Below are 26,470 nucleotides of genomic sequence, written 5' to 3'. Positions count from 1 at the left end.
TACGGCATTTAATCAGGAGTACCCTGATTTAAGATGTCACTATTTTCATGACTGATTTTTAAAAACTGATTTGCAGTTTTCATTTAAAATAATAAGCTCTGGCCAGCCATAGTGGCACATGCCTATAATTCCAGCACTTTAGGAGGCCAAGGCAGGTGGATCACCTGAGGTCAGGAGTTCAAGACCAGCCTGGCCAACATGGTGAGACCTCGTCTCTACTAAAAATACAAAAAAATTAGCTGGGCATGGTGGTGCATTCCTGTAGTCCCAGTTACTTGGGAGGCTGAGGCACGAGAATCACTTGAGCCCGGGAGGTGGAGGTTGCAGTGAGCTGAGATGTGCTACTGCACTCCATCCTGGCCTGGGCAACAAAGCGAGACTCCGTCTCAAAAAAATAAAATAAAATAAAATAAAATAAAATAAAATAAAATAAAATAAAAAGCTGCTTGAGAACATTAAAAATGTAGTCTCACTCACAACATGTTATTATGGGTCCCCTGCAATTACACATTAATTTTAAATCAGCTTGTCAACTTACAAAGAAGCCAGTTGGGGTTCTGACTGATAGGGATTGTATGCAACCTGAAGCAATTTGGGGGAGTATTGTCATCCTACTTTTAAGTCTCCCAATCCATGAACATGGAATAGTTTTCAATTTATTTAAATAGTCCTCTATTTCTTTCAACAATGTTTTATAGTTTCAGAGCACAAATTTCACATCTGTTTTGTTAAATGTGTTCCTAAGTATTTTACTCTTTTTGATGCTATTATAAATAAAATTGTTTCCTTAATTTCATTTTCAGATTGTTCACTGCAAGTATATAGAAATACTTTCATTTTCAGATTGTTCACTGCAAGTATGTAGAAATACTATTGTTTTTTGTATACTAATCTTGTATGCTATAACCTGGATAAATTTATTCATTATGGAGACAGCACAGGTAGTACCTCAATTCGTAGGGCTCATTAGACTAATAAGGTAATTATTAGAGAGTACCCAGTATTCAGCCTGGCACACAGTAGGCCACTAAAGTACTTTCCACTAAAGTACTTTTATTTATCTAGGACCTTACAAAGGTATCTTACTATAAAGTTGTTATTTAATACCACTTATGTGCAAAGGTCTGAATAACACAGTGACTTAAAAAACATCCTGTCCATAAGGAGCTAGAGGTCTTACTGCAGAAATAGATCATCCTTGTCCCACAAGTAATCTGTATAGACATCAGATTAAAAATGTGAATAAGATTTCCTTTATAACAAATTTACCTTTATATACTGTTAAGAGCCTCAGAAGACCATCTACTTTTCAACCATACAAATGAGGTTCAGCCCTCCTTCTTCTTTCTATGTTTATTACTAGATTATTCCATAACTCTTCTGAACACCAATATTACTGCAGAGTGGTGTCATGTATTGCACTTGACCAATACAATAGGAAAGTTTTAGTGTCTTGTAATTACTAGCTTTGTTTTTTCTTTCTGTGAAGCCTATTTCATGCTTTCGAATTTTCAGAGGTGAAACAAAAAGAAATGGAAAATAAAAGGAGTAAGAGATTACAATAAGTAAGGTTCCTATAGAACTGCAGTCACCAATTCTACCATTCTACAGAAGCTTACTAATATTTTTTTACTAAAACAATTTTTTTCCAAATAGTACTTTACTTTAAACTTAGATATCTGCTTAGTGTTCCAAAGCACCATTTAAAAATCAACCAGGTCCTGTTTCTGTCTCAGCAACATTTGCTTTACTTCTAAATAATTGTTAAATTACATTTATTTGTTGGAAGAAAGACAGCCACAACCTAACCACAATTTGTGCCACAAAGTCCAATCTTAGCCCAGATCTATTTTTGGATTCATAACAGCTTGAGCTAAAGAAGAATTTCATCACATTGTTCAAGTTGGGTCATAAACAGTCTCTGAAAAGAGAAGCAAAACAACATAAAATGCTGCAGAAACCAAAAATGATATAAAATATGAAGGATTCAGGTTCAAACACCTGCTATACAAATGGAAACATAACTGTGCTCATCTTCAATCTCTACTTACCACTTTATGTTCCCAAAAAACTCTGTTACCAACTATAACTTATTTAAATTGTACTGAAATTTATCCACTTACAAATCTATCTCCCCTTCACCCCACATATGAGTCTCTGAGGGCAGAGAAGCCGTATGTCTAACTAGATGTGTAAATTTGGAAGAGAAGTAGGATGGGTAACATAAGGCATTTCCATCCCACCCCAATACCATCTAACCTGTAAGTTCTCAAAAATGGCTTTAGTTTTGCTTTTACCATTCTAACAGTTGCCATTAGTCATTCTTTAGGTGAAGACACTACAGCCTTCAGTGAAGCACTGCTCAGACACTACATAAAAGAAATGACACAGAACAAAATAAAGTTATCTAATTACCAGAGGTGATCAGTGAATTTAATCCATTTAAGTTTTAGCTGATTTACCTGATAGACAGTACACTTCTAAAACTACCTTTCTGAAGTGCTGAGCCATTTAAATGAAACCAAATTAAGGTGATTCACTCAAAAGCTGTCCAGAGAACCTGGTGGAAAAGCTAATCAATTTAAACAAATCACAACATAAGTTTCCTTTTTTTTTTTTTTTTTTTTTCTTTGAGACAGAGTCTCGCTCTGTCACCCAGGCTAGAGTGCAGTGGCGCAATCTTGGCTCACTGCAAGCTCCGCCTCCCAGGTTCACGCCATCCTCTCTCCTGCCTCAGCCTCCTGAGTAACTGGGACGACAGGTACCCGCCACCACGCCCGGCTAATTTTTTGTATTTTTAGTAGAGAGGGGGTTTCACCATGTTAGTGAGGATGGTCTTGATCTCCTGACCTCGTAATCTGCCCACGTTGGCCTCCCAAAGTGCTGGGATTACCGGCATAAGCCACCGTGCCCGGCCCAATTTTCTTTTCCAAATTAGACTTACTTTCCTCAAACCCCATTCTGCTGCTCTAGGCTTCTGATTCGGTGAAGAAAGGGAAACAAAAATTAAAGGGAAAAGCACAATATTCAATGATTAAGAGATGTACTAAATTTCCATTTATCCAGAAGACTCAAATCATTACAATCTTCTTTGAGTATCATGTAATGATGACTAATATTTATAAATATGATCCTAAGACATAAAGTTCTTCAAATGCCTTCAGAATTTCTGAAGGAAAACTAAATTGCATTCTAAAACAATTAGTAATCGGATGTTTAAAAAAAAAAAAGGTAGCATGAAAGCTATCACGTTTCTCCCCATTGCCCATAGTAAACATAACCAAGAACTGAACATTGTACTAAGCCAGACTTAGGCCTCAGAATCCTTCTCATTAGACCAACCTAAAAGTAGAGACATGACCTAGAAGCATGATATAAACAGAGTAAAACAGTGATGAGCTTATGACTCGGAGTCAAAGGCCTAAGTTTAAATCTTAGTTATGCCACTCTAAAAAAGGGTGACTATATAATCTATCATCCAAAAAGCAATAGTTTTGTCACCAACACAGGACAACAGGCATATACTTTGACTGTCCCCAGCAAAGCAGGGCATAGAGTCACCATATTCATAGGCCACGTGGACCATAGGCAAGTTAGTTAACCTTCAGTCTTGGATGCCACGTCTGTAAAATAACAAGGTGGAAAATTAAACCTTCAGTAACTATAAATTGCTTAGCTTTCTTCTTTTTTCACCTATATAATACTGTATTGTACAATGTTAACCCAGTGAGTTCAGAAATTCCAAGAACACTGCACTTACACAGCCCTATAAAGAGAACCCTCAAAGAGACGAAAATCTATCTTTGATAGATTCAGGATAATTTTTTTAAATCCTCACTGATTCTCTGTCTTACCAAATGCTTCACTTGCAATTTCCTAAAAAAACAAAAAAACTTAGTTCAAATTCTGATACCTGGGCAATACTAAACACTTAGAATTCTATTTCCACAGCTTCATTTTTCATAGCTTCATAAAAGCACTTATCTTGCTGTGCTGTTATTGTGCTTTGTGTGTGTGGAAAACATGCCTGATGCCGGACTAAGCACTTCCAGAAGACAAGAACCACGTCTGTTCTGTTGCTATCCTCAGTGTTTACTGCAGTGCCTGGCACATAGATGGTGCTCTATGTTGGCTGAATAAATGATCAATACTTTAGAAATACAACCCCTTCCTTAACCAACCCCAACTGGTGTACATTCTCAACCCACGAAAATATTCTGTAAGGTTGTATCCTCTTTTCCCATCTGAGTGTTCACACTCCTCAGGAATAACAGCAATCCAAATGTTTCTTCTCTATAGTGATGTCACCTATTTCCCGAATAAGGAACCCACCTTGAAATCCAACCAGATTTTAGGCTTTTGGGAGAGTCCCATTTTAAATCCTTACTCAGAAGCTTCTGATCTTTCACACACCATCTTAAACTCTTAGTCTTCTTTCAAAGAAGCCAGAACTGATGGCCTGAACACCCAGTTATCTCCACCCATTTCCACTTCTTTTCTCCTACCCTCAGTGAACTCATTTCATCCAACCATAACTATAGAGCCTCTCCCTAGAAAGTAACGTATACATAACAAAGATCACGCTACTTATTATGGGAGAATCAGAATCCAATTGGAAAAAATTTAAACCAAAGCAAATTAATACAGTCAAAATTCAATGGTAAAATGGCTTTAAATTGTGACAAAGCCCCAGGGATCCCTAAGGCATTTCTAGAGTTTCTTTAAAAAAAGAAAAAAAAAAAGTGTAGTCAATCACAGACATGTTTGCTTTTTCTCTGCACCATTGCCCCCAGACTCAGACTGCTGTACGGGCTGGGGGTTTGGAGGCAAAACAATGAAGCATTTGACAACCTCAAAAGGTCAGAATGACATTCTGGAAACAGTCAAACTTCACTTTGGGCTACCCATTGAAGTACAGACATACCATGATACACTGCCCACCTTTAGTTCAGAATATTCTCCAGGTGAGAGGAACAAATAACTAAGGCATTTTGTATTCAAAAAGATGTCTGGCTTCCAGATCAAAAATAGTCATAGAAAGTAGAAAGTTTATTCTGCATGTTTCTAAAAAAAAGACATGAAAACTTACCTAGCAAAGCCTCACACTTCACTATAATAAATGATCTGCAACTTTTATATGGAAAAATACTTAGCTGTAGCAACAGCAGACTGTTCTTACCCCAAGCTAAATAACAACAGCAATATGAAACTGTAAATGTCTACTAAGATAGAGTTGGAAACTTTGTAACTCCACTATCCCTCCTCCCCCAGAGTTTCTTTTGCTCCACAAAAATAATTTTAGTCAGATGGGAATAGGGAAAAAACTGCAAACAGAAAGAAGTGTAGTTTCAATGTGAGTACAATATTCAGTGTCCTGAAAGCAGACAGATCCTCAATAATGTAGCTTCAATAAAAACTTCCTAAACCCTTTCTCTTTTTGTTCCTTTGAGAAAATGAAGCAATTTGCATTTACAGCTTAGTTCCTGCTTCCAAAATATCCCTTTAACTTTTTCTTTTCTCTTTTTATGGTAGGTATAAATAGCACCAAATTGTCAAATCACAGCTATTTTGTGTGCTACCTATACAAATAGGTCTGATTTCTGGCCAGTCATAAAACAATTACTGCCGAATTCCTCTGGCTCTTTGATATCCAGCTTGTCCACAGGGCTTCAAAGCTAGACTCCAGGACTTTTCTTGGGGCACTGCTGAAAAACAACCTCAACAGAAACACAGAAGATAAAATGTTCCCACTCCTATAAACACACAAAGATAGAATCCCAGAAGTAAAACAATTCAGCAGCATTGTGGTGGGGTTTTCCCCCTCACGATAATTTCAGAGTACAAGTATTTTAAATTAATTTTAGCGAAATGAATCAATGATAATTTCTTCCCCCTAACTCGTATGGCTATTTTCTCCATTTTCAAGCCTCCAAAAATTAAGAATTACTTCGCTTTCAGAAAAACTTTCTGATTTACTAAAATAACTTATCCCATGGGAACTTACTGGGATGGAATGAAAGTTCAGCTTCTTAAGCACATAAATAACTATACAGCATAGTATTTATTCAATGTAGCAAAACTCATTCAAGCTAGAAGCTTTCAATAAAGTTAAATGTGGTCAGAATTTCAATAAAGGAATTGTATGTATGCGCAAATTATGTTTTGACTATAAATTAACAGAACTTTACTCTCACATGGCTTATAAAAAATCTACATTTGTATATGGGATATGTGGGATGGGCGCACACACACACAAATACCTAACACATATAGCACATGCATGTGCTCAGGAGTGACAGACTATTTCCTGTTACCCCACTGCAAAAGCAATACATTTATTACAAGGAAGTAAATGTTAAATACTGATAGAGACACTTACAATTTGGCATCTTGGAGGAGTGGCAAACGTAACATGATTATCAAATCTCCTACTGCCAGGTTCTAGTAACAATGTTTTATTAAGTTTGATATATACATACATACACACAGCATATCCACACACATATTTATACATCTCCACCTAAAAAGAGAAAGACACGTCACTTTTCAATTCCTCCTGCCAATGGCATCATGCCAAATAAATTTTTCCTTAACCCAATATTTTTGGCAGCTTTATCATAATATGCCATAATTCCACAAATTAAGTAGTTGGCTAATATGTGGCTCTGAATTAAAAGTAGACATGGTATAGTCTCCCTCTATATATGAAAGATCATTTTTAGACATATACATAAAAACAAAGACTATCTTTGCACCCAAAATCTGCCTCTAATTTCTCCTCCTCACTTTCTCTTTACCATTAGCAAGAATCAAGCACTTTTGAAACATTAATCCAGATCTGATTTTGGCAGTCTTCTATAATCTTATCGAAGAAACCACTTGGACATATTTATCCAAAGACATATAGCCACATTGTTTTTTAAAAATCTATACAATAAGTCAACTCTTATAAGAATATAGGTGAGCCTTCTAATTATAACACAAAAACTTGAAGCCACCTGTTTATGGCTCTGATCTCAAGAACACCACTTTTACCTCTTAGGTCAAATCTGGCACCCAAAACTTGGTACTAAATTTCCTCAAAACAATGTGGTTATGTAATCTCTCAAATTTAATTATGTTTTCTCCTCTGAATTTTGTTAACTAAGGCCAAATGCATTAACATACAACAAAATTCTCAATGTGAGTGATAAAAATGCATTAAAAGTAACCTTTAATCTATGCTATTAACTGATTTTATTCTATTTTGGCACGTTTGAAGTAACTCATCTAAGGATTAGTTAGGCTTTTCTACACTTCTTTTTATCAGGACTCTACCATTCTTGATTTAGTTTTGAGAGAAAAGGGTTTGCAAAAACTATAATAATCTCACAGCTGGAGATGGCTGGAAAGTCCGTTAGTACTCATTGTGCCCTTAATTTGCAGGAAGCCTTTGTGCTCTTCTACTCCTCGTTTTACATGCTGAGCAGTTTTCACTGATAAAGTACTTATAGACCAGTTATTTTAGATTAATGAAAAGCCCAGTAAAATTTTATGTACAGTGGCTGTGAACCTTCTCTTTAAAATACTGAAATGTATCTTCAGAGTCTTGATTACATGAAAGTCTTAACCCTGGTAATTTGCCTCAATAGTTTTCATGTGAATAGGCAAAGGCAGTCTTTAAATTGTTTAAGAAGTATTATTTTCAAACACAGAAGGTATCCAAAATTTCATACTATGAATTCAGATTGAATGGCTGAAGCCTCAGGGCAAACACACTGATTTAATCACATAGCAGTGGGTTTCAAAATCTTGCCCTCTTCAGACTTAACAATAAAGTATTTCCCTGCCCTTTAAACCTGTAGCAATAATGCAAACACATTATACAGAAGGACCCAACATTGTTGAAATTTTGTTGGGATTTTTAACATTACAACATCAATTCCAGGAATACATGGTGTCATTCTAACTCTACGCTTATCCAAGATGAGATTTTAAAGTCAATGAGTTAGTATTTCCTCTGAACTTCAAGCCTAAAAAAGGACATTTAAATATCCAATTACCAAGGATTATAAGTCAAACTCAATTTTCACAGTTTTCTAAAAGTCTTCAGATACAAAAAAAAAAGAGTCTAACTTTAAAGAGTCTAAGTTGAAGTTTTTAAATATGTACCAATATAAGCAAAAATGTTGAGATTTGTTATATTCCAAGACATGAAAATATCATCATGTTAAAATTACTCATTTTCTGCTATACTACCTTCCTGTAAATCAGAAATTCAAATCATAGTCATATAGATTCATATCGAACACAGCTATCATATCTGCAAAGTAGAAATGATAGTGTCTGAAACTAATAGGGTTAAACAATTTATTTTGTGAGGCCACTGGCAAAATCTACAGCAGCTGTCTAACTTTGCCTTTAACGATCATAGCAAAAGCTCAAGGAAGTGATCCAATGCAGCACTGGTCTTTAGTAACCAGATCGTTTCTATTTCATTTTCAGCCAACGGAATGGATAACGAAAACAAAATTATGCCTCAGTCAGTACGTTTACTTGACAAGCTAATTTTTAACAATGTTAAACTTTTATTCACATATATGGCCAGAAGTAAGTTGTATCTTTTTTGTGTATAGATAATCTTAATAACTTTTAAATACTGGCTACACAAGATAAAACTTCAGATGGCTATCACTTCTTTAAACTCACTTATAAAAACTACTGGAAAATTTTTTAGCTATTCAAGAACATATTAAGCTAAAAAATAAAAGGCAAACGGTTAGTCATTGCTAAAAAATATAAGGCAAACAGTTTACATTGCTGTAAACTGTTGAGCCACAGATGTTTGATTCTTTCAGTGAAGAAAACTGCAGGATTTATACCATTTTATATAAGACCTAAAACAACTGTATAATGATTTTTATAAAAGAAACAAACTCAATTCCTCAAGGATTACAATTTCCTACCAAAAACTACTTACACTGTTCAAAATAAACCAAAAATAGCTCTCTCATTACATATCATCATCCGGTTACTATCAATATATCTATTCCTACATTCTTTTTTACTTAGCCTGAGGAAAACAGGTATTTCAGACATCTAGCTAATCGGGACTTATAAATATTTATTTATTTATAAACCAAGTTTCTGAAGAATGTGAATAAGGGAAACAAAGTAATTTAAATAAATGACCCAACAAAGTTATGTTTATTACTCTAGTTAATAACCACGGGTTCATACTAGAAAGAAGCTGCAAGATAATTTCAAACTAAGTTATGTTGGAATAGGTATGACTACAACATTCCCCATTTCGATATTTATGACAACATTCCCCATTTCAATATTTATGATGCATATGTAAATCTATTGTCTTACTCAAGTAATTTGCCTAAAGAGCAATTTTAATCCACTATTTAACATAATTCCAATCATGTTTACTTCCACAAAGGTTTGGGCCAGAACAATTTTAGTTAGATTTTAAGCTAGTATAACATTTATACTATACGCCACAGGTAAGAGATACTAATTGATTATAAATATATCAAATATACTTTCTGATTATGAGTCCTATATCATCATTTTATACTATCTTAAGCAGAAGAAATCTCACTTCAACTATTAAGCATTTGAAGACAATTACTAAGTGTTGGTTTCGTAAAGGAGTACAAATTACTTAAAATTTAATAATTAAAGTACATGCACAAATGGATATTCCTAAATTGACACACTTACGAATGGCTTACTGGTTTTAAAAAGTAACTCCCAAATGCTGGGTTAATATGTTTCACTTTAAGGACTTAAACCATAACTTCTTCAAATAAAATTAATCAGTTTGCAAGTAATTAATGATGAGAATTCAATAATGTAAAACTATCCCTGCGTATTCTCTATGGCTGGGAAATTTAGCTGGTTATGTTCATATAATACACTTAGTGGGTCTTGGAGCCCACTGCCTGTAAAATCTCCCATGGAGATTCAAGACCACCCATTGAAAATAGTACAACATTATTGCCTCCAGCAAGAAGCTGGTACATAGGACTGGTTATTCAAGTCTTTTAAATACTATTTTATTGAGGGATTGTGGGAGGTGGGGGAGGGGTGAAGAGGGATTCATGAGTGGATGGGGGAGGAAAACTCAGAAAAAAACAGTAATTTCTAAAGCAGAGGTTCCTGCTGTACCCCCTTCACCCACCCGTACTTTTAAAACAGCTACATAAACAAAGTAATAAGTGCTCAATTTCAGAGAGAATTACATTATACTCCATTTGAACAGGCTACAAAGTACTTTTATTTGAAAAGCTGCTTCTGCTCTGTTATAAACAATTTTACTCTGCACCAATTTCAGACAAGAGAAGATGGCTAGGGAGTGTGGGAGGTGGAGTTAGGAAAAATTCACTCAGTGTCTTTCAATGCCTTAAATAGTTGATCCAATAAAGATCCTTTAGAGAAAACTTTAAGTCTATTTTTTTTCTCCAAGTAAGCAAATCATACAGGAGGGCTTTTCTTTTCTAGGGTACTGCACCCTGTCTCTTTAAATTCCAGGCCTGCCCCATTTCCCACGCATTCAATGAAAGCCCCACGTTTGCTGGCCTCCAGCCCACAATGTCAAGTAGTTCTCTTGCTATTGAATTTCAAGATTATTCTTTTGGATCATTTGCCCTTTAGTTTTAAGCATGCCAAAGCAAAAATAATGTCTTTCTACAATAACATAAAGAAAACTCAGAGGTCTTTACAAGCCTACAAGTAGAGAACACCTTGTCCTCTGGTTCCTCTTTCACTGCAAAATATGCTCCCACTCCATATGCTCCAAATAAGGGCCATTTGTACACTATCGTCATCTACCATAGTTTTGTCTGTCCTATAACAAAATTTTATGAGTATTTTTATTTCATTTGGTGCCAATTTGGAATCTCTTTGCAATACTCAAACCAGGTCTTCGTATTGCTCAAACTCTCCACTCCTCAACTTGGTCTCTGGGGTATTTGGTTATAACAAGTTTTAAAACAATTATTTAATTTTAAAACTATTATTTTATTTTTGCAGTTAAGACATTTATATAAATCAATTTACTAATAAAAGTAGCAAATAAATATTGCCATCTGTAGTCACTGTGCCAAAGAGTACATTTTCGTCATTCTTGTACATACCTTAATCCTGAAGAAAGGATTCCAGGCCATTATAAATCACATTTAGAATTCTCTCAGAATTCTCTCAAAAGGAATAGACATAGTTAAGTAGAAATTTGTCAGCAGAACTAAATTAAGTTCATGGAATATAATCTTATTCCAAATGCTAGCAAATAGAATTTGAAGTTGCAATTGTATTCAAGCAGCTAATAAGAAATACCAAGATCACAAACATCAATGTTTAAATTTCACAAACATTCTAAGGTAGAGTTAATCTAATTGGAATGTATGGATTTTGTAAAATTATCTACTACTAAAGGGAAACACCCTTATTTTTATTTGACACATAGCTTTGCTATGCATTAGTGCACAGCACACTTTTAAAGTTTAATGTCAAAATGCAAATGTGTTTTCTCACAGATTATAAAATCATGGACTTATTTAGATAAATTTTAGATTGCAGAGAGACCTTGGAGACAACTAAAATTAACCTCCTCATTTTGCAGAAATCATTTTTAGTTATGTTTAAGGAATATTCATATCAATCTGCATTGTACATAAAACATGAAATTATGTACTAATTTCCCTTTGTAAAAACCTCTAGATATTTTTGCAGCTTATATATGAAATATTAATAAAATCATCTTAGTATCAAAATAGTTTGTATTTATGGAATTATGTATGAATTCTCCATCCAAAAAGGACCACTTCTTTCTCTGCCCCAAATCTTTTTTTTTCTCTATGCCTTATGTTTGGTACTTGTTTTGGTACTTTTTATTTCTTAAAAGTTCATATCTAACTTCCAAATTATATACAAAGATGCACAAACTGGAAATGAGCCTTTTATTTCCAATTATCAATACTATTTATTCTTCAATATAATCACCATATATCTAAACAACATGATGAGTCTTTTTATTTGTAGTTGATTTTTAAAGTCAGATGTAGGCTCTAGAAAAATTTTTAACACTATACAGCAAGATAGACATATTAATTATCAAAGTTATCAAAACTCCACAGGAAAAAAAGACCAGAACTTTTCAAAAACATTCTTTACTACTCCAAAAATGTATACTGTACTGATATATTACACATGGTATCTTTCTGTTACCAAGACTATCCTATATGAATACACATTTATAAATCAGGTTAATCTCATTACCTGTATAACTTCAATACAAAATGTTAAGAAAGGTAAGAACATTATCTACATGTCTCCATTTAAAGCTTACGATCAACTTATGAAACATTGTGCAAATACTCATAGTAACATTAAAGGAAAAGACTCAAAACCACAAGGTGGCAAAAATGTCAAATAACAAAATTTGAAAATGTTTCTTGGGAAAAACAGTCTTAATCACGTTCCAGATTACTTTTAGAAAAAACTAAAAGTCCTATTGTAAATGTGCCCATATATACATTTAAATACTAGTTTTACTTTCACATAATATGAGTCATTCAAGAAAACTTGAAAAAGTCAACAAATTTTACTGACAACAGTAGGAAGTTCCTGATATCCCACCTCCCAGAAATCACTTACATTAATATTTTATGATAGCATTTCTTCCCATCTTTTCAGTGATGTATTTTTATCTGTCACGTGCTTCTCACAAGGTGGGGTAAAGATGAACAAATCTAGCCATTCTAATACAGAAAATGAACTAAATCAATTATGTTAACCTAAAAAAAGATACTCTGTCAAGAAGCATTAACTATAAGCTCTTGTGTAGCCTTTACAACATAAGAAAATTCCTATTTATTTGCAGCTCTATTTTAAATGTCTGCATTTGTGTATTTTTGGATAAATTAAATTATTGGCTCTAATCAACTGCTTGACAATTTCCTTTATAGAATTGGAATGCTAACTAGAATTATTTTTTTCTTTGTCCTAAAAGTTAAAGAGCATGTTACAACTGAAGAGTAGAAAGGTACTTGCTTTTCAGAACAACTTCAATTGAGCATTTGAATTATTAAATAGAAAAACCCTATTTATTCTTATATGTATGTATACAAGTATGTTGGATGATTAAAGATTTCATATACTTTCTTCTAACCTGTTTACATGATAATGCGGACAGTCCTCAATTAGCTTACATGGGCAGTCCTCTAATATTATTCTATTGATAATATAATCACAACTAATATCTGGTAAGTGATACTTCAGAAAAGCAAATTAAGTGACAAAATTTCAAGGTCTATTTTATTTAAAAGACAAAAAAGCATGAAAAATCCAAAGATCTAATGGCATGGTCAAGAGCCATGTTTGAGGAAGAAGTTTCCTATCAACACTGGGTGATCTTCTGAGTTCTTGAAATGCTCCAACCTACAAGTAGTTGATGGTTGAGGTGAATGGCACAATATGATCAGAAATTAACTTTTACAAGTGTAACTTAATCTCTTATTTGGTGAATTACTCATGTTATCTTCTACTTCCCTATTACTGCAGCAAGTCTTTCACCCATTTCACTGTCCATTCATCATAAGAAAAGATAAAATTTCAATACACTGATGTTCATATATCGATATTTTATTTTCTCAAAAATATCATTCTCCAAACTACTACTTAGGAAGAGTGAGAAATTAAATACACCACATGTCTATTGTCTAGCATGATAACCAATATAGCTATTTAATAAAGGGTAGTTATTATTTCATTGTTATAAAAACACTAGATCAATGACAATTGCAGAATTTATCCTTTTTAAAACTCAAGGAAAAACAGTATTTTCAGAGCTGCCAAAGCCCACACAGTTTATTCAGTCCAAACACATCCTTTCTACCTCTCAGGCCAGGGCCTTTCCTGCCGCACTGCTAAATACTGCTCCTACCAGTTACTGGAATACATTAGACTCTTATTTTTAAAGTTAAAAGGCTGGTTGTTATTTCGTGGATTAGGTAGTAAAAAAAATGATAGAGCTGGCCAAGTCCTTCAAGCTTGTGTCTAGTTTTTCTTTTTAAGCATCCAAAGTAAGTGAAGAAAGAATAAGGGAAAAAAGAGAAAAGAGAAAAAATCATTTTTGGCTATTACAAATGCTAGAACACACTCTAGAAAACGTGATTCTCAGCAGAAACAATGTTTCCTGCTAAATTCAAGTGGTGGTTCCATTTACACAAAGTCAATTATTAGAGGTGCAGAAGAAATGAGTTTCAGAAATCTGAGTAATAATTTATAACTTCCAGGAGTGGAAGGTAAAGTCAGGGATTCTGAAACCCTTTTTCTGACTTGCAATACCTGCCTTTATATGGTTGCCAAAAACTTCCAGGTCAAGATATCACATTGATGAAGCTATAAGTAGTATCTACAGTGATAACATAGGTCCCATCCTTTCTGATGTGTAACTCTAATGCAACACAGGAGGAAGAAGAGATAACATATACAAAGAGAGGGGAGTGTTGGACTGATGAAAGCATGTAATGCATAACACGTGCTGCTTTGGTGCCCCTAAAATGAGAAAAGTTAGCTTCCAACCCACTAGTTACTATTTCTGTGCAAACAGAGAAAAAGTCATACAACAAGCATCAGATAATCTTGAACCGTGTCAACATTTTCAAATAACCTATTCCGCTAAATGCAACTAAATCTCAACAGCCCAAACCCCCCATTTTTCACTGAACCTCTATAAAACAGCTGCTTATTATAGAGAAGCAGAGAAATAAATAAAATGAAGGAAAATACTATGTGAAATAGAAGAATGTTTCTTTGATACAAAAAAAGGCTTTCATTATTTTGCTTTCATTATTCATATTAATGAAGTATTTGGGGTAAAGGGTAAAGATGATACAAAGTCTACAATGAACTCTGTTTTTAAACACCGAAAGCGTTTTATATGTTTATCAAATGAATAGATACCTGGAATAATCAGACAGTATGCTATCCCCAGTACCATCCTTGGAAGGTGGCAGGGGAAATTGGACATAAAAACCTAGCTGCAAAAATGAAAAGGCATCATTCAGACTAAATTTATATCTGGAAACATTGAGAGGCAAATTACCTCCCTACTCTCCAAGCCACTGCTATTATTATTAATACTTCAGGAAACTGTTAATATATATTTTGCTTTTAAAAATCAATATACACAAACAGAGAATTTGGCCTGGTATCGATGAGGAAATAACTGATAATTTCTATTGGAAGGGAACAAAGAAAACAAATCTAGTTTTGACAAAATCAAGTATTTTAAAATAGAAAAAATTTACTTGGCTCTGAGAATATCAACCTTCTAATATGTGTAATAACTCCAATTAAATGTAACTAATCATCTTTATAATCACTAACAAACATTATTTTAAAGATAAGCCATAATTTTCTTTAATAAAAAATGGTGACTTGATTTTATCCAAAAAGTTAATTGTTAACTGTTACATACCAACTAAGTAACACCCAAATGCTAGCCTTATCTTTTTAGAAATTCTATCATAATAGCCTTCTTCAGTCTTCAACCACTGCAAACTTATCACACTTAAGTTGAAAGGATTAAGGCATGCAACATTACTTCTTAAAACAACACTCTGCATCCTTCATGTAATTGCAATTCTTACCACTGGGTGAGTTGGGGACAAAATATCAGGAGATAACTACCACTCAGCAACAATTTTTTCTAAAGATTTAATCTCAAAGGAAAACTTTAATTCATATAGAGAATTTGATTTTGTCTGAAAGTAGCTATAGAACTTTTTCCTTTTAAACAGCATCTACCATGGTGACCACTATTTAATTAAATCCTAGATCATGTCTACAAAAGCAGCTATTGCTGAACATTTGTCTGCTAATATAAGTGAATAATTACTCAATGTTTTAAAAGTAAACACTGACCACCATTTATTACTAGTTATCTTTGCACAGGCATACTTGTGACTCATTGTGTCTACATGCAAGATCGCTCTACATTTCTAGGCTTCTGATTAAAAGTAAAACGAAAGGGTAATTGAAGATGAAGAATCTCAAGTGTCCTTTCCAGCTCTAAAAAGATACAAGCACATTGAAGGCAGGGACCTCCTCTTACTCTTATTTGTATCTCCCTCAGTCTTCCACTGTATCCTACATATATAATGCCTTTTGGGTAAGCACATTACTATGGCCACTAACTAAATTCTTAAATAAGACCCTAAGCCCAGAGAGGAAAACAAAACAAAATAAAGCACATCAATCTGACAAAATTAAAAGCTTGCATATGGTGAAAAGATACCATAAATCAAGATTAAAAAAAAATGAGGCAAGATATTTTCAACACAAATAACAAAGGAAGAACATCCTACAAACAAGAAAATGACAAACATCCCAATCTCTTCTTTAAGAAAAAAGATATAGAAAGAAGTCAATAAAGAGGAAATCAAAATAGTCCATAAATACATATAAAATGCTCAATCCTACCAGGAACCAGAGAAATGTAAATGAAAACAAAAAGATACCAAATTTCAACTCTGAAAAATAGGAAATATTAAAATAGCCAAAATTGGCAAAGATATAGAAGAAAAATGGTACTCATTTTCTTGACAAAGTATAAACTGTCACAACCACTTTTTAGAGCAATCTGACAACAGCTAGTACAAATGAAGACACACATGCCCACAATTCAGTAACTCAAAATCTAGGCCTATGTCCAAACCCTTGTTCATCTGCACAAGGTAACATGCACAAAGATGCTCACTGCACAGAACAGAAAATGACCTATTTATTTCTTAATAGGAAAACAGAAAAGTAAGGTATATAATATATTCCCATGATGAAATACTAAGCAGAGGAAATTGAAGAGAATGACATGGCTCTTTGAAATGTGGATAGGTTCAGAAACATAATTGAGCAGGTGAAAAAAGCAAGATGAAAATGTATTCACTCATAAAAATATTCTGGTATTAAATAATGGCAATGGTTATACAACCTTACAAATATACTAAAAACCACAGACTTGCACCCTTTAAAAGGGTGAATTTTGCATGTGAATTATATCTCAATTGAAAAAAAAGATTCACTAGCATGATCCTCTTCATGTTGATTTTAAGATACAATACATTATTATTTGTAAGCAATATAAATGTGCAAGATAAATAGAACAGTAGAAAGGCAGAAGGGTTGGAAGAAAAGGCTGGGAAGCATTTTAAAACATTAGCTGCATCTCTAATAGTTAATTCTCCAGAATCCGAACAAGGAATCAAATATGATAATATGTAAACATTTACTCATTCTTGGTAGTGGGGATTTGAATGTTTGTTATATCATTCTCTGCATTTCCCCATGCCTTTTTTTTTTTTTTAATTAAAAAAAGCAGCCATAGACTACAAAGGGCAAAAAAGGCACATCACAAAAGACAAATGGTAAATAAATACATAAGGAAAGATATGTGGCACTGCTAATCATATAAATGCAAACCAAAATGAGGTCATTTTTCTACACAGATTGGCAAAGATTTTTTTTAAGCTGTTAATTTCTAGTTCATATGCCTGAGGAAATATAAACTGGGACAATCTTTTTGGAGGAAAGTTTGGTAATATATAACAAAATTTTAACTCTGTATACCTTTTAACTCCACTACCTCCCTTCTAGAAATTTAACGTAAGTAAATTATTAGAAAAACCATCAAAATGAATGCCAAAGATGTCCATCACAGCATTATTCATAACAAATCAAAACTGGGAACAATCCAAATGAAGCATAATAAAGCCATATACAATGTCATGCCAGAAAAATCCAACAATTTTAAAAGATGATATGCCACAAGGGTAGGAATGTTCCTCTGTGCTTTATCTCCAGCTCTAAGAAGGGTGCTAGGGCCGGGTGCGGTGGCGCATGCCTGTAATCTCAGCACTTTGGGAGGTAAAGGCGGGAGGATCACCTGAGGTCAGGAGTTCGAGACCAGCCTGGCCAACATGGTGAAACCCCATCTCTACTAAAAATACAAAATTAGCCAGGTGTGGTGGCGCATGCCTATAATCCCAGCTACTTAGGAGGCTGAGGCAGGAGAATTACTTGAACCCAGGAGGCAAAGGTTGCAGTGAGCCAAGATCATGCCATTGCACTCCAGCCTAGGTGACAAGAGGGAAACTCTGTCCCAAAATGAAAGAAAGAAAGAAGGAAGGAAAGGAAGGAGGGAGAGAGGGAGTGAGGGAGGGAGGGAGGGAGGCAGGCAGGCACACACACGCATAGTAGGAGCTAAAAAACACACACACACAGTTGTTGAATGAATGAATGTTAATAGTTAATATTGATGTGTATGTGTATATATATAAAGATGTCTAACAAATATTAACTATGGTTATATATGAAAATTTCAGATAACTTCTCTATGTTTTGACTTTTCTACAATGAACAAATATTTATAAATTAGAAAAAAACATTTCATTTGTTTAAAAAAATGAACAAGGTTCTTCACAAAAGCTACAATTGTGCCATGTAATTTCCCAACTTCTATAACATCTCTTTTGAAGATTCAAAACAAGAAAAGTTATATATCTTAGAACTATAAAAGTGATGTTAAGTAGTGGGGATTACCTGTAATAAATGACTAGAAAGGCAAGAAACAGGCCAAGGTTGGTCCATGGAAGACCCATGGGAAAGAAACTTCAAAGAACCAAGAGAAGGAACAAAGGACCTTTAAGGCAAAATTATCAAACCAATATCCCTGCCTGGCCTACATCGCAAAGATAGGTAGTTCTACAGAGGGGCACCTACAATAATGAATATAAAAGACTTCTGTATAATTCAGGTAATGCATCATAGAATGGACAGTGATAGGCCCGGCACAATGGCTCATGCCTGTAATCCCAGCAATTTGGGAATTCGAGGCTGGTGGATTGCCTGGGCCGAGGAATTGGAGACCAGTCTGGACAACACAGTGAAACTCCATCTCTACCAAAAACACACACACACACACACAAATTGCCAGGCATGGTGGTCCATGCCTTAGTTTGACCTATTGGGGAAGTGGCTTGAGACCAGGAGATGGGAGGATGGCGTGAGACCAGGGGATGGGAGGATGGCTTGAGTCCAGGAGGTGGAGGTTGCAATGAGCTGAAATGACACAATTACAACCCAGCCTGGGTGACAGGGCCAGACCCTGTCAAAAAAAAAAAAAAAAAAAAAAAAAAGAATGGACAGTGACAGTAACTATAAAATATGTCCAGAAAAACCCAAGTTTAAATTTTCCTTTTCTGAAAAAACTATTGTTAGGTAATCATTCACTGGAATTTAATGAGGCAAATACCTTGGAAGATTTACCTTTTCTGTTTCCATTAAATAAATTTTTATTAGCAACAATAATAACAATCAGCTTCCATATATTGGGCAATTTATGTGTGCCAGATTGTATGCCAAATACTTTCTACCAGCAGTTCTCAGAGTGTAGAATTAGGACCTCAGGATCCCTATGATCTTTTCAGGTGATTGGTGACGTCAAAACTATATATATAATAAAATATATGAAGTTATTTGCCTTTTTCAATTCTCATTCTCTCATGAGTGTACAGCAGAGTTTTCCAGAGGCTCCAGCACATGTGATAACACAATAGACTGAAAAGAGAAGCAGGTAAGAGGACCTAGGTGTCTTCTATTAAAACAAAGAGATTTGAGGGGGGGGGAAAAAAAGAAAAATAAACAATGTCCCTTTTGTCAGTGTTTTTAAAGAAAATGTTAATTTTTCATTAAAATTTACTTATATGTTAACATGTAATAAGTTATTACCTTTAAACAAATTAATAATGTCCTTTAAATGTCTCTATTTTAATTTCTAATACAGGAAAATTAATAGATATAACTTACACAAAACAACTCTTTGTGTTCCTCAATTTGTAAGTGTAAAAGGTCTTAAGCCCAATAAATTTGACAACAGTTGATTCATATTTCAACCTCAACTTAATAGTTCTATTTTATCACCATTTCCATAATGCAAATGAGAAAACAGATACAGAAGTAACTTGTCCAAAACCACACAAGGAGTCTCTTAAACCAGCATTTGAATACAAGTCTGTAATTACTAACCCCAAATTCTCTTCATCTTTAAGCAACAATATCTACTCAAGATATTAAAGATCACTTTTAGATCTTTAACTTTTAGACAGCTACATGCTAATCCCTATTTTTAAAACAATATTCTATATATTGGTTCTTTATTCTTTTTCAGTTTTAAAAAGTAATGTGTGCTCATTGTAATGTTTTAAATATACAGAGTTAACTTTTAAAAAAATCAAATACTACAAAAATAACCTCCCATCACCACCACCATAAGTAGCTACTAAAGAAAACTACTGGTAAGAGTTTGATGCCCACTAATAGAAATTTACTTATTTATAGACATATGCATTTATACACACACATATACTTATCTGCATAAGAACTTTTTTTAAAAATGAGATCACAATGATTTAGTGACTTGCCTTATTTCACTTAATTCTTCTTGAAGACCTTCCTGCATCTACAAATAGATATACCTTTTTTTTACAGATTATCATCATTTAATTGTATCTAGTTGAGGGCCCCTATATGGCTTGCTTCCAAATTTTGACTGTTACAAGAACAGTCACAAGAAACATGCTGTATCTTTGTGTACTTGTGAGAACATATTTGTCAGAAAATTCCTAGAAGTAAATTTGCTAGGCTAAACAGTATAAACATTAAAAATCTTAATAGACCTTGCCAATGTTCTCCAAAATACCCCTGCCCAATTTACATTCTCGCCCACAGAATATGAGATTTCCTCCAACAATTCAGCTTTTAAGTGCCTTGGAAAATTATACTTTATGTGCTTCAAAATGCACAGTAGTAAAACTGTACTCACTGGTCATCTAAATTTCATACAGACCCTGCACAAATAACACTCACTGAATGTATCACAATAGTCACCCATCTTCATTTTTCTTCCTTATATCTTTTAAATGACTCAGAAGAGAAAATATACCAGATGCACACAACTTCTTAGCTAGTAAGCCCTCAAATATTAGTTACCTTGATAAAAACTTATCCAAATTATTTCAGAAGACCATTTAACACAAATCAAACTATGCAGTAAAGCTGGGCTCTAACACTTACAGGAAAATTGTTAGAGTGGATTTATTACGCTTTATCTGCCCACTCAAAGGACTAAGGCTACAAATAAAAAGCTATCAAATCATACCAGTGGCCAAATTAGCTTCCATAAAATAATAAGCAATAGATTTCATATCATAAATGTCTGTGAAACAAATTGCAATAGTAAGGATGGCTGTAACTGGAAAGTAAGTTCAAATTCACATGATACTAAAAACAAAAACATTAATATTTTAAAAGAAATGTTTCAAATGTGACTACTAATTTCAGTCATATCAGACTAGTACAAATCTTTGGTACTAATAAATAAGATTGTCTTTTTTTGCAGGTAGATAGTTTAAAAATGCATCATACTCTGGCCTACCTGTTTTGTCATGGCTAATAGACATTCCAGGCTTCACCATTTCATCAAAATCTCTTTTCTAAGATTTAGTGCCAGTAGTTTTAAACTGAAGGTCTCCCACACATATTTATCACAGAGTAAAACCTCATTAATTCAAATCCAATTAGCTCAATTCTGAAATGGTATACATAATTCTTATTAGGCCACAAGTTAAAAATACTATCATTTCTTCTCCTACAAGTTCTAATATTACTGTGAAGTAAAGGAAATCAACCTGAAAATCAATTCACTTTTCCAAACCAAAGATTTACAAAACTAAGGACTCATTCATCTTTGTGGTTGAGCAGTTCATCCTCAGTCCTAAGGCTCATCTCTGTTTAGCAGCTACTGTATACAGTGAAAGTGATTCAGATTGTCACTAGAGCCAACACAGCTTATTTATTATAGAATATGAGCATTTCTTTTAAAGATCTTATAACTCGGATTTCTCACAAATTCATATTTGCAGTTTCGCCAATTTCCAGTTGGTAGAATTTTACTCTATCACTTACAGATCTACAATATAGCTAACATAGCACCCTAAAAGGTACTGGAAGTAGACATAGAAATTCCTGGCGTTCTTATTCTATATTTATTCTTATCATTTTGAAAGACTTTATAAGCCAAAAAATAAGTCCCAGGATTAAGTGGCATGTTTGGTGTTGCTTGAACTTACAACTAACTATTCCCAATGAACAGAGAAACCTTCTCTTGCAATCTGAATCATGTGTAATTACAGTATGACAAGGTCTCTCCTGGGCAATGTAAGCTGGCACTTTTCCCAGGACTTGTCACATCATGGGAAGCACGCATACAAATAAAAATCCAAAAATAAACATTTTAAAACAATGGCTTATGGACTGCATAGAGAACCTCCACAGTTGAGTATAAAAATTGAGGAGTCCAACCGACAAGCAGACATCTCTCACCAGAGACCTCTGAGAAGGCATCACTGCTATCAAGCAGCTTACCACGCCTAGCAACAACTCCCAGGTGTGGCCTATGTGAGCAGCACCCTCATGTTCCCTCAGGCTAGACAGAAAATCGTTAAGTATAGGAAATAAAAGTAACATCAGTACACACATCCACTGAAGCAGAAAAACAATGGTAAAATAGAGGTTGATCATCTTTAATTTTATAATGTCAATTTGTTGATTGTCAAGGTGCCTAAACAAAGTTACCTTAAGAGCTACATCTTCTGCCAACTGAGTTAATTTTCCTAATAAATGTTGCTTTTTAAAAGCTTATTTCACCTTGAAGCAAACTGTAGCCAAGTAGTAGTAATAATGTGTACCAAGGATATTAGAAGGTGGTTTCTTTTGTTTAAACTCCTCTGTTCTACAGACACATGGAAAGGGAGCGAGAGATTCCAAGAAGCATCACATCAACCTCATCAGTGACAGAAACTTGACATCGCTCATCCTTACCAGTTTGGAGGAAATATAAAATATAATAATCTCTGACTATATTTTAACAGAAAATGCTAACAAATTTCAAATGTTATTTCCTACAGGCCATGCATATTTCTAGCCCTCCATAAGAAACTGGATTGGTTTATTAACCATCCAACAAAGACCATCAAATTCAACTGTTCAAGTTTTCAGGAGGAGATATAAACCAAACCACTAAAGCCAAAAAACACAATCCTACTTCCCATTACAGGAGCCCTGGAAACAAAAATAAGCACCAATACAAACCCCTGCCACCTCTAAGGCACACGGCATTTCTCCTTTCTTTATTCAGCCCCCAGAATGTTCAATAATTTCCACATAGCTCTAAGCGGAATGGATTTATTATGATGTTACTCTAAGAAACGGCAGGAGTTCTAGATGCCAATAAAGATTACGGATCAAATGGAAGATAACTACTAACCATTGTGTCGACTTAGATAAATAAACCTGCTCACAAACAAAGCACCTTATTGTATTTGTACTGTTACCTTCACTAATCCAACTAAAACAACCACACATTAGCTTTCCAGAGGTTGAAGGGAAAAGAAATCGGTATTTCTCAAACCCTCTTTAAATTTCTTTCAAAATGACACTCCGTTTCTTTTTTCCAAAACTGTCCTGCCCATTATGGAAAATGTTTGGGACCGCAGAGGCCCACTAGGATTATGCAAACTAGACTCCAAGGCTAAGAACCAAGGTGGGGAGGGACTAAAGCAAAAGGCTTCCTCCACAATGTTCCTCTTAAACTTAGCTTCGACCTTTGCAAGAACCGTCTCCCTGCAGATCACATCCGGCAGACACTTTGTAACGTTGCTCAGAATCAAAGGAGCAGTCAAGTGCCACGCGGGGGTGGGAGGGAGGAACGAGTAAGCCCCCCAGGTAAACATAAAATCCAGACTGGAGTGGGGTGTGGCGGTGGCTAAGCCACAAAAAGAAAAGTCTATGGCAACTGGTACCTGGTGCCTCATACACAGACAGGAAAGCAGAGACGACCCGAAAGAGAACTGACTTGCCAAGACCGAACAATAACTACATCCAATACATTCTTTGCTAATAACACAGGTAAATCTTAATTTCTCTAGGACACACACACACACACACACACACACACACACACACACACACGCAAAGTGTTTATTCCCTCCAGCCCCATTCCCCACATCTCCAAACTCAACAACTAATTGCACCTTCCCCACAGAACCCGCGGCTAACCCCAGAGGACTGGTGAGGGCTGGCTTGGGATGAATAAACACTCGACACCTGACGGTCCTTTCTCTGCGGTGACTTTCACCAAGCCGAAGTCGCGCGCGCGCGGGCAGGCGGGAGCCGGGACCTGGCCCGCGCGGCGCCGCGCACCCGGATCCCGAGGCTACGCCGGCGAGCGCGGCGCGGGGGGCGGGGAGCGGGGCAGCGGGACCGCCCGGGCCAAGCGATTGTTTCCTCGCCAAGCAAAGACATTTTTTATCAAGACCCTTTTGTATTCGAGCCCTACCTCTTTTTGGCCTAGGAAAGCTTTCGTGCAAGTGGAAGACGACTTTCTCCACAAAGTGCTGTATGTTACTGTGCTCCGGGCCGCGTACGAACACCATCCAGTCGTGGGTGAAGCCCTCCACGGTGGGTTTTTTCCTCACCTGGGCGCGGTGCCCCAGCTCCAGCTTCACCTGCACGGCACACTGCGGGCAGGGGGAGGAGAGACAGCCGTGAACAACAGGAAGGCGACGTTTCGGCAGTGAACGTTGCGCCTGACATTTTTTTTCCTCCTTCTTGAAACGCACATAAAAGGAAACGGCGGTGCCCTCTGCATCCACGTTTCACGCGCGTGGGCGCGCACATCCCACACCCCCAAATATACCCGCCCGGCCGGCCCGACTCGGCCCCAGGCGCCCCGGGCCCCGCATCCACATCGGACAGGATTGTAACGGAATGTTATCCCCAGTCGGGAAAAGGGTCAGGGAAAGAGGGAGAACACACTCAGCCACGACAAGCACGATAACAAATGCATCGGAAACAAATCAGAAGGCAATGCCGGGGCGGTTTTCCGGCGTGGAAGGGTAGGTGGCTGGGACCCAGAGGGACCGAAGGGTTCCTGGCGAGCCCCCTCCCCGAAAGTACCGCGGCGACAGGCACACGCCGAGGAAGTCTTTGTGTACGTGTGTGTGTGCGTGCGTGTGGAGCGCTGTGCCAGGCGGAATGGAAACTACAGGCAGCCTCTGCTGATGGGCACAAACTCCCGTGCTCTTGCCACGGGGTTCGTGCACAACAAAAATGAGACATCGTCATACACACATTGAAACACACACACACACACACGCCCGCAGGAAAACACACCGAGGCATCCATAACTTAAAGCACCCCGCACCCCCCAACTAAAAGCCCCAGGCGATCGGCGAGGCCAGTCGAACCGAGACCCCGCAACACACTTTCAAGAGCCAAAGTGGCTCCAAAGTATCTCCCACCTCCCCCTCAAAAATGAAATTCAGAAAGGCAGGGCGGCGGGCGGACAGCCGCCGAGCCTCGGCTCGCGCTCAGCACCCCCCGGCGCTGGGGCAAAGTTGCGTGCGGCCCCGCCGCTGTCAGCCCCGCACACTCCGGCTGACACACGCGCGCCGCGGAGAACGCACCATCGTAGCGGCCGCGGCGCTTTGCGGAGGTGCGGCCGCCGAGGCTGCTCGCCGCGTCCCCGGACTGTGCCCGCAGCTCCCGGCAGCGGCGACTGAAATATGGCTGAGTTATTATTCGCCTCCTTCCACCGTGAGTGTGTGTGTGAGTGCGCGCGTGTGAGCGAGAGGGAGTGTGTGAGTGCGCTTCTTGTGATTGCAAAGAGGCGAGGAGGGAGGGAGGCGCGGGGGGTGGAGGGGCGAGTGTGAGCGTGTGTGAGTGTGTGTGTGTCTGTGTGTGCGCGCGCGCCGGGGGGGTGGGGGAGGAGGGGAGCGGAGGCTGAGGGAGAGGCGGCAGCTCCCTGCAAGCCGTACCAACCTTTCTCTAATTGGAACCGCGGAGCGCTGGCGCTGTCTGGGCTGCGGCGGCGCAGGGCGAGGAAGGAAAGTGGGGGAGGTCTTTTATTATTATTTTTGCGCGTACTTACCGAGCTAGCCATGCCTGGGGGCCCGGAGGTTTGCTGGGGTGTTGTGTGGTACCCCCCCTCCTCCGCCCCCCCTCAGCTGTAATTCATGAAGAGGCTGCTATGAATGAGAGCGCGCCCAGGAGCGGAGGGTAGATGGCGGACATTCTCTGCCTTTTTCCCCCCGCGCTCGCTTGCTCGCTCGCTCGCTCGCTCGCTTATTAAACTCAGCCCCAAAAGCAAAAGCAGCAGCAGCAGCAGCAGCAGCTCCAGGGTAAAGAAGATGATTCCGGAGCATGCGCCGTGGCGCCTGACACCCGGGCTCCGAGCCTCGCGGGGCGGAGGGAGGGCTTGCGGGCGGGGCGGAGCGCGCGGGGAGGCCGAGCGAGCGAGCCAGGGGGAGCTCGAAAGAGCCAATCACCTGCCACCTTCCGAAACCCCGGCGGCCCGCAGCGC

The 26,470-nt window shown here is 37.1% G+C and overlaps 1 protein-coding gene across 6 annotated transcripts in view; it reads right to left on the bottom strand.

The window, feature by feature from the left end:
• MLLT3 (MLLT3 super elongation complex subunit) overlaps positions 1–26,264 on the bottom strand; it is a 284,749-nt gene extending 258,485 nt beyond the window's left edge. For 3 of the 6 annotated variants that reach the window (XM_005581643.5, XM_074017382.1, XM_074017380.1), the window contains exons 1-2: positions 26,039–26,264; positions 24,446–24,626 (exon numbers count right to left, since the gene is read on the bottom strand). In XM_005581643.5, the coding sequence (XP_005581700.1) occupies positions 24,446–24,626; positions 26,039–26,050 (193 nt within the window). In that variant the 5' untranslated portion in view covers positions 26,051–26,264. Of the gene's footprint in view, positions 1–24,445; positions 24,627–25,574; positions 25,783–26,038 lie in introns of those variants that run through there. The other 3 variants (XM_005581644.5, XM_074017383.1, XM_074017381.1) reach the window with 1 other exon arrangement.
• Positions 26,265–26,470: the final 206 nt, after the last annotated feature.

Source organism: Macaca fascicularis, chromosome 15 (genome assembly GCF_037993035.2).
Source record: "Macaca fascicularis isolate 582-1 chromosome 15, T2T-MFA8v1.1".
Classification (NCBI taxonomy): domain Eukaryota; kingdom Metazoa; phylum Chordata; class Mammalia; order Primates; family Cercopithecidae; genus Macaca; species Macaca fascicularis.
This window is presented reverse-complemented; position numbering and strand designations above follow the sequence as displayed.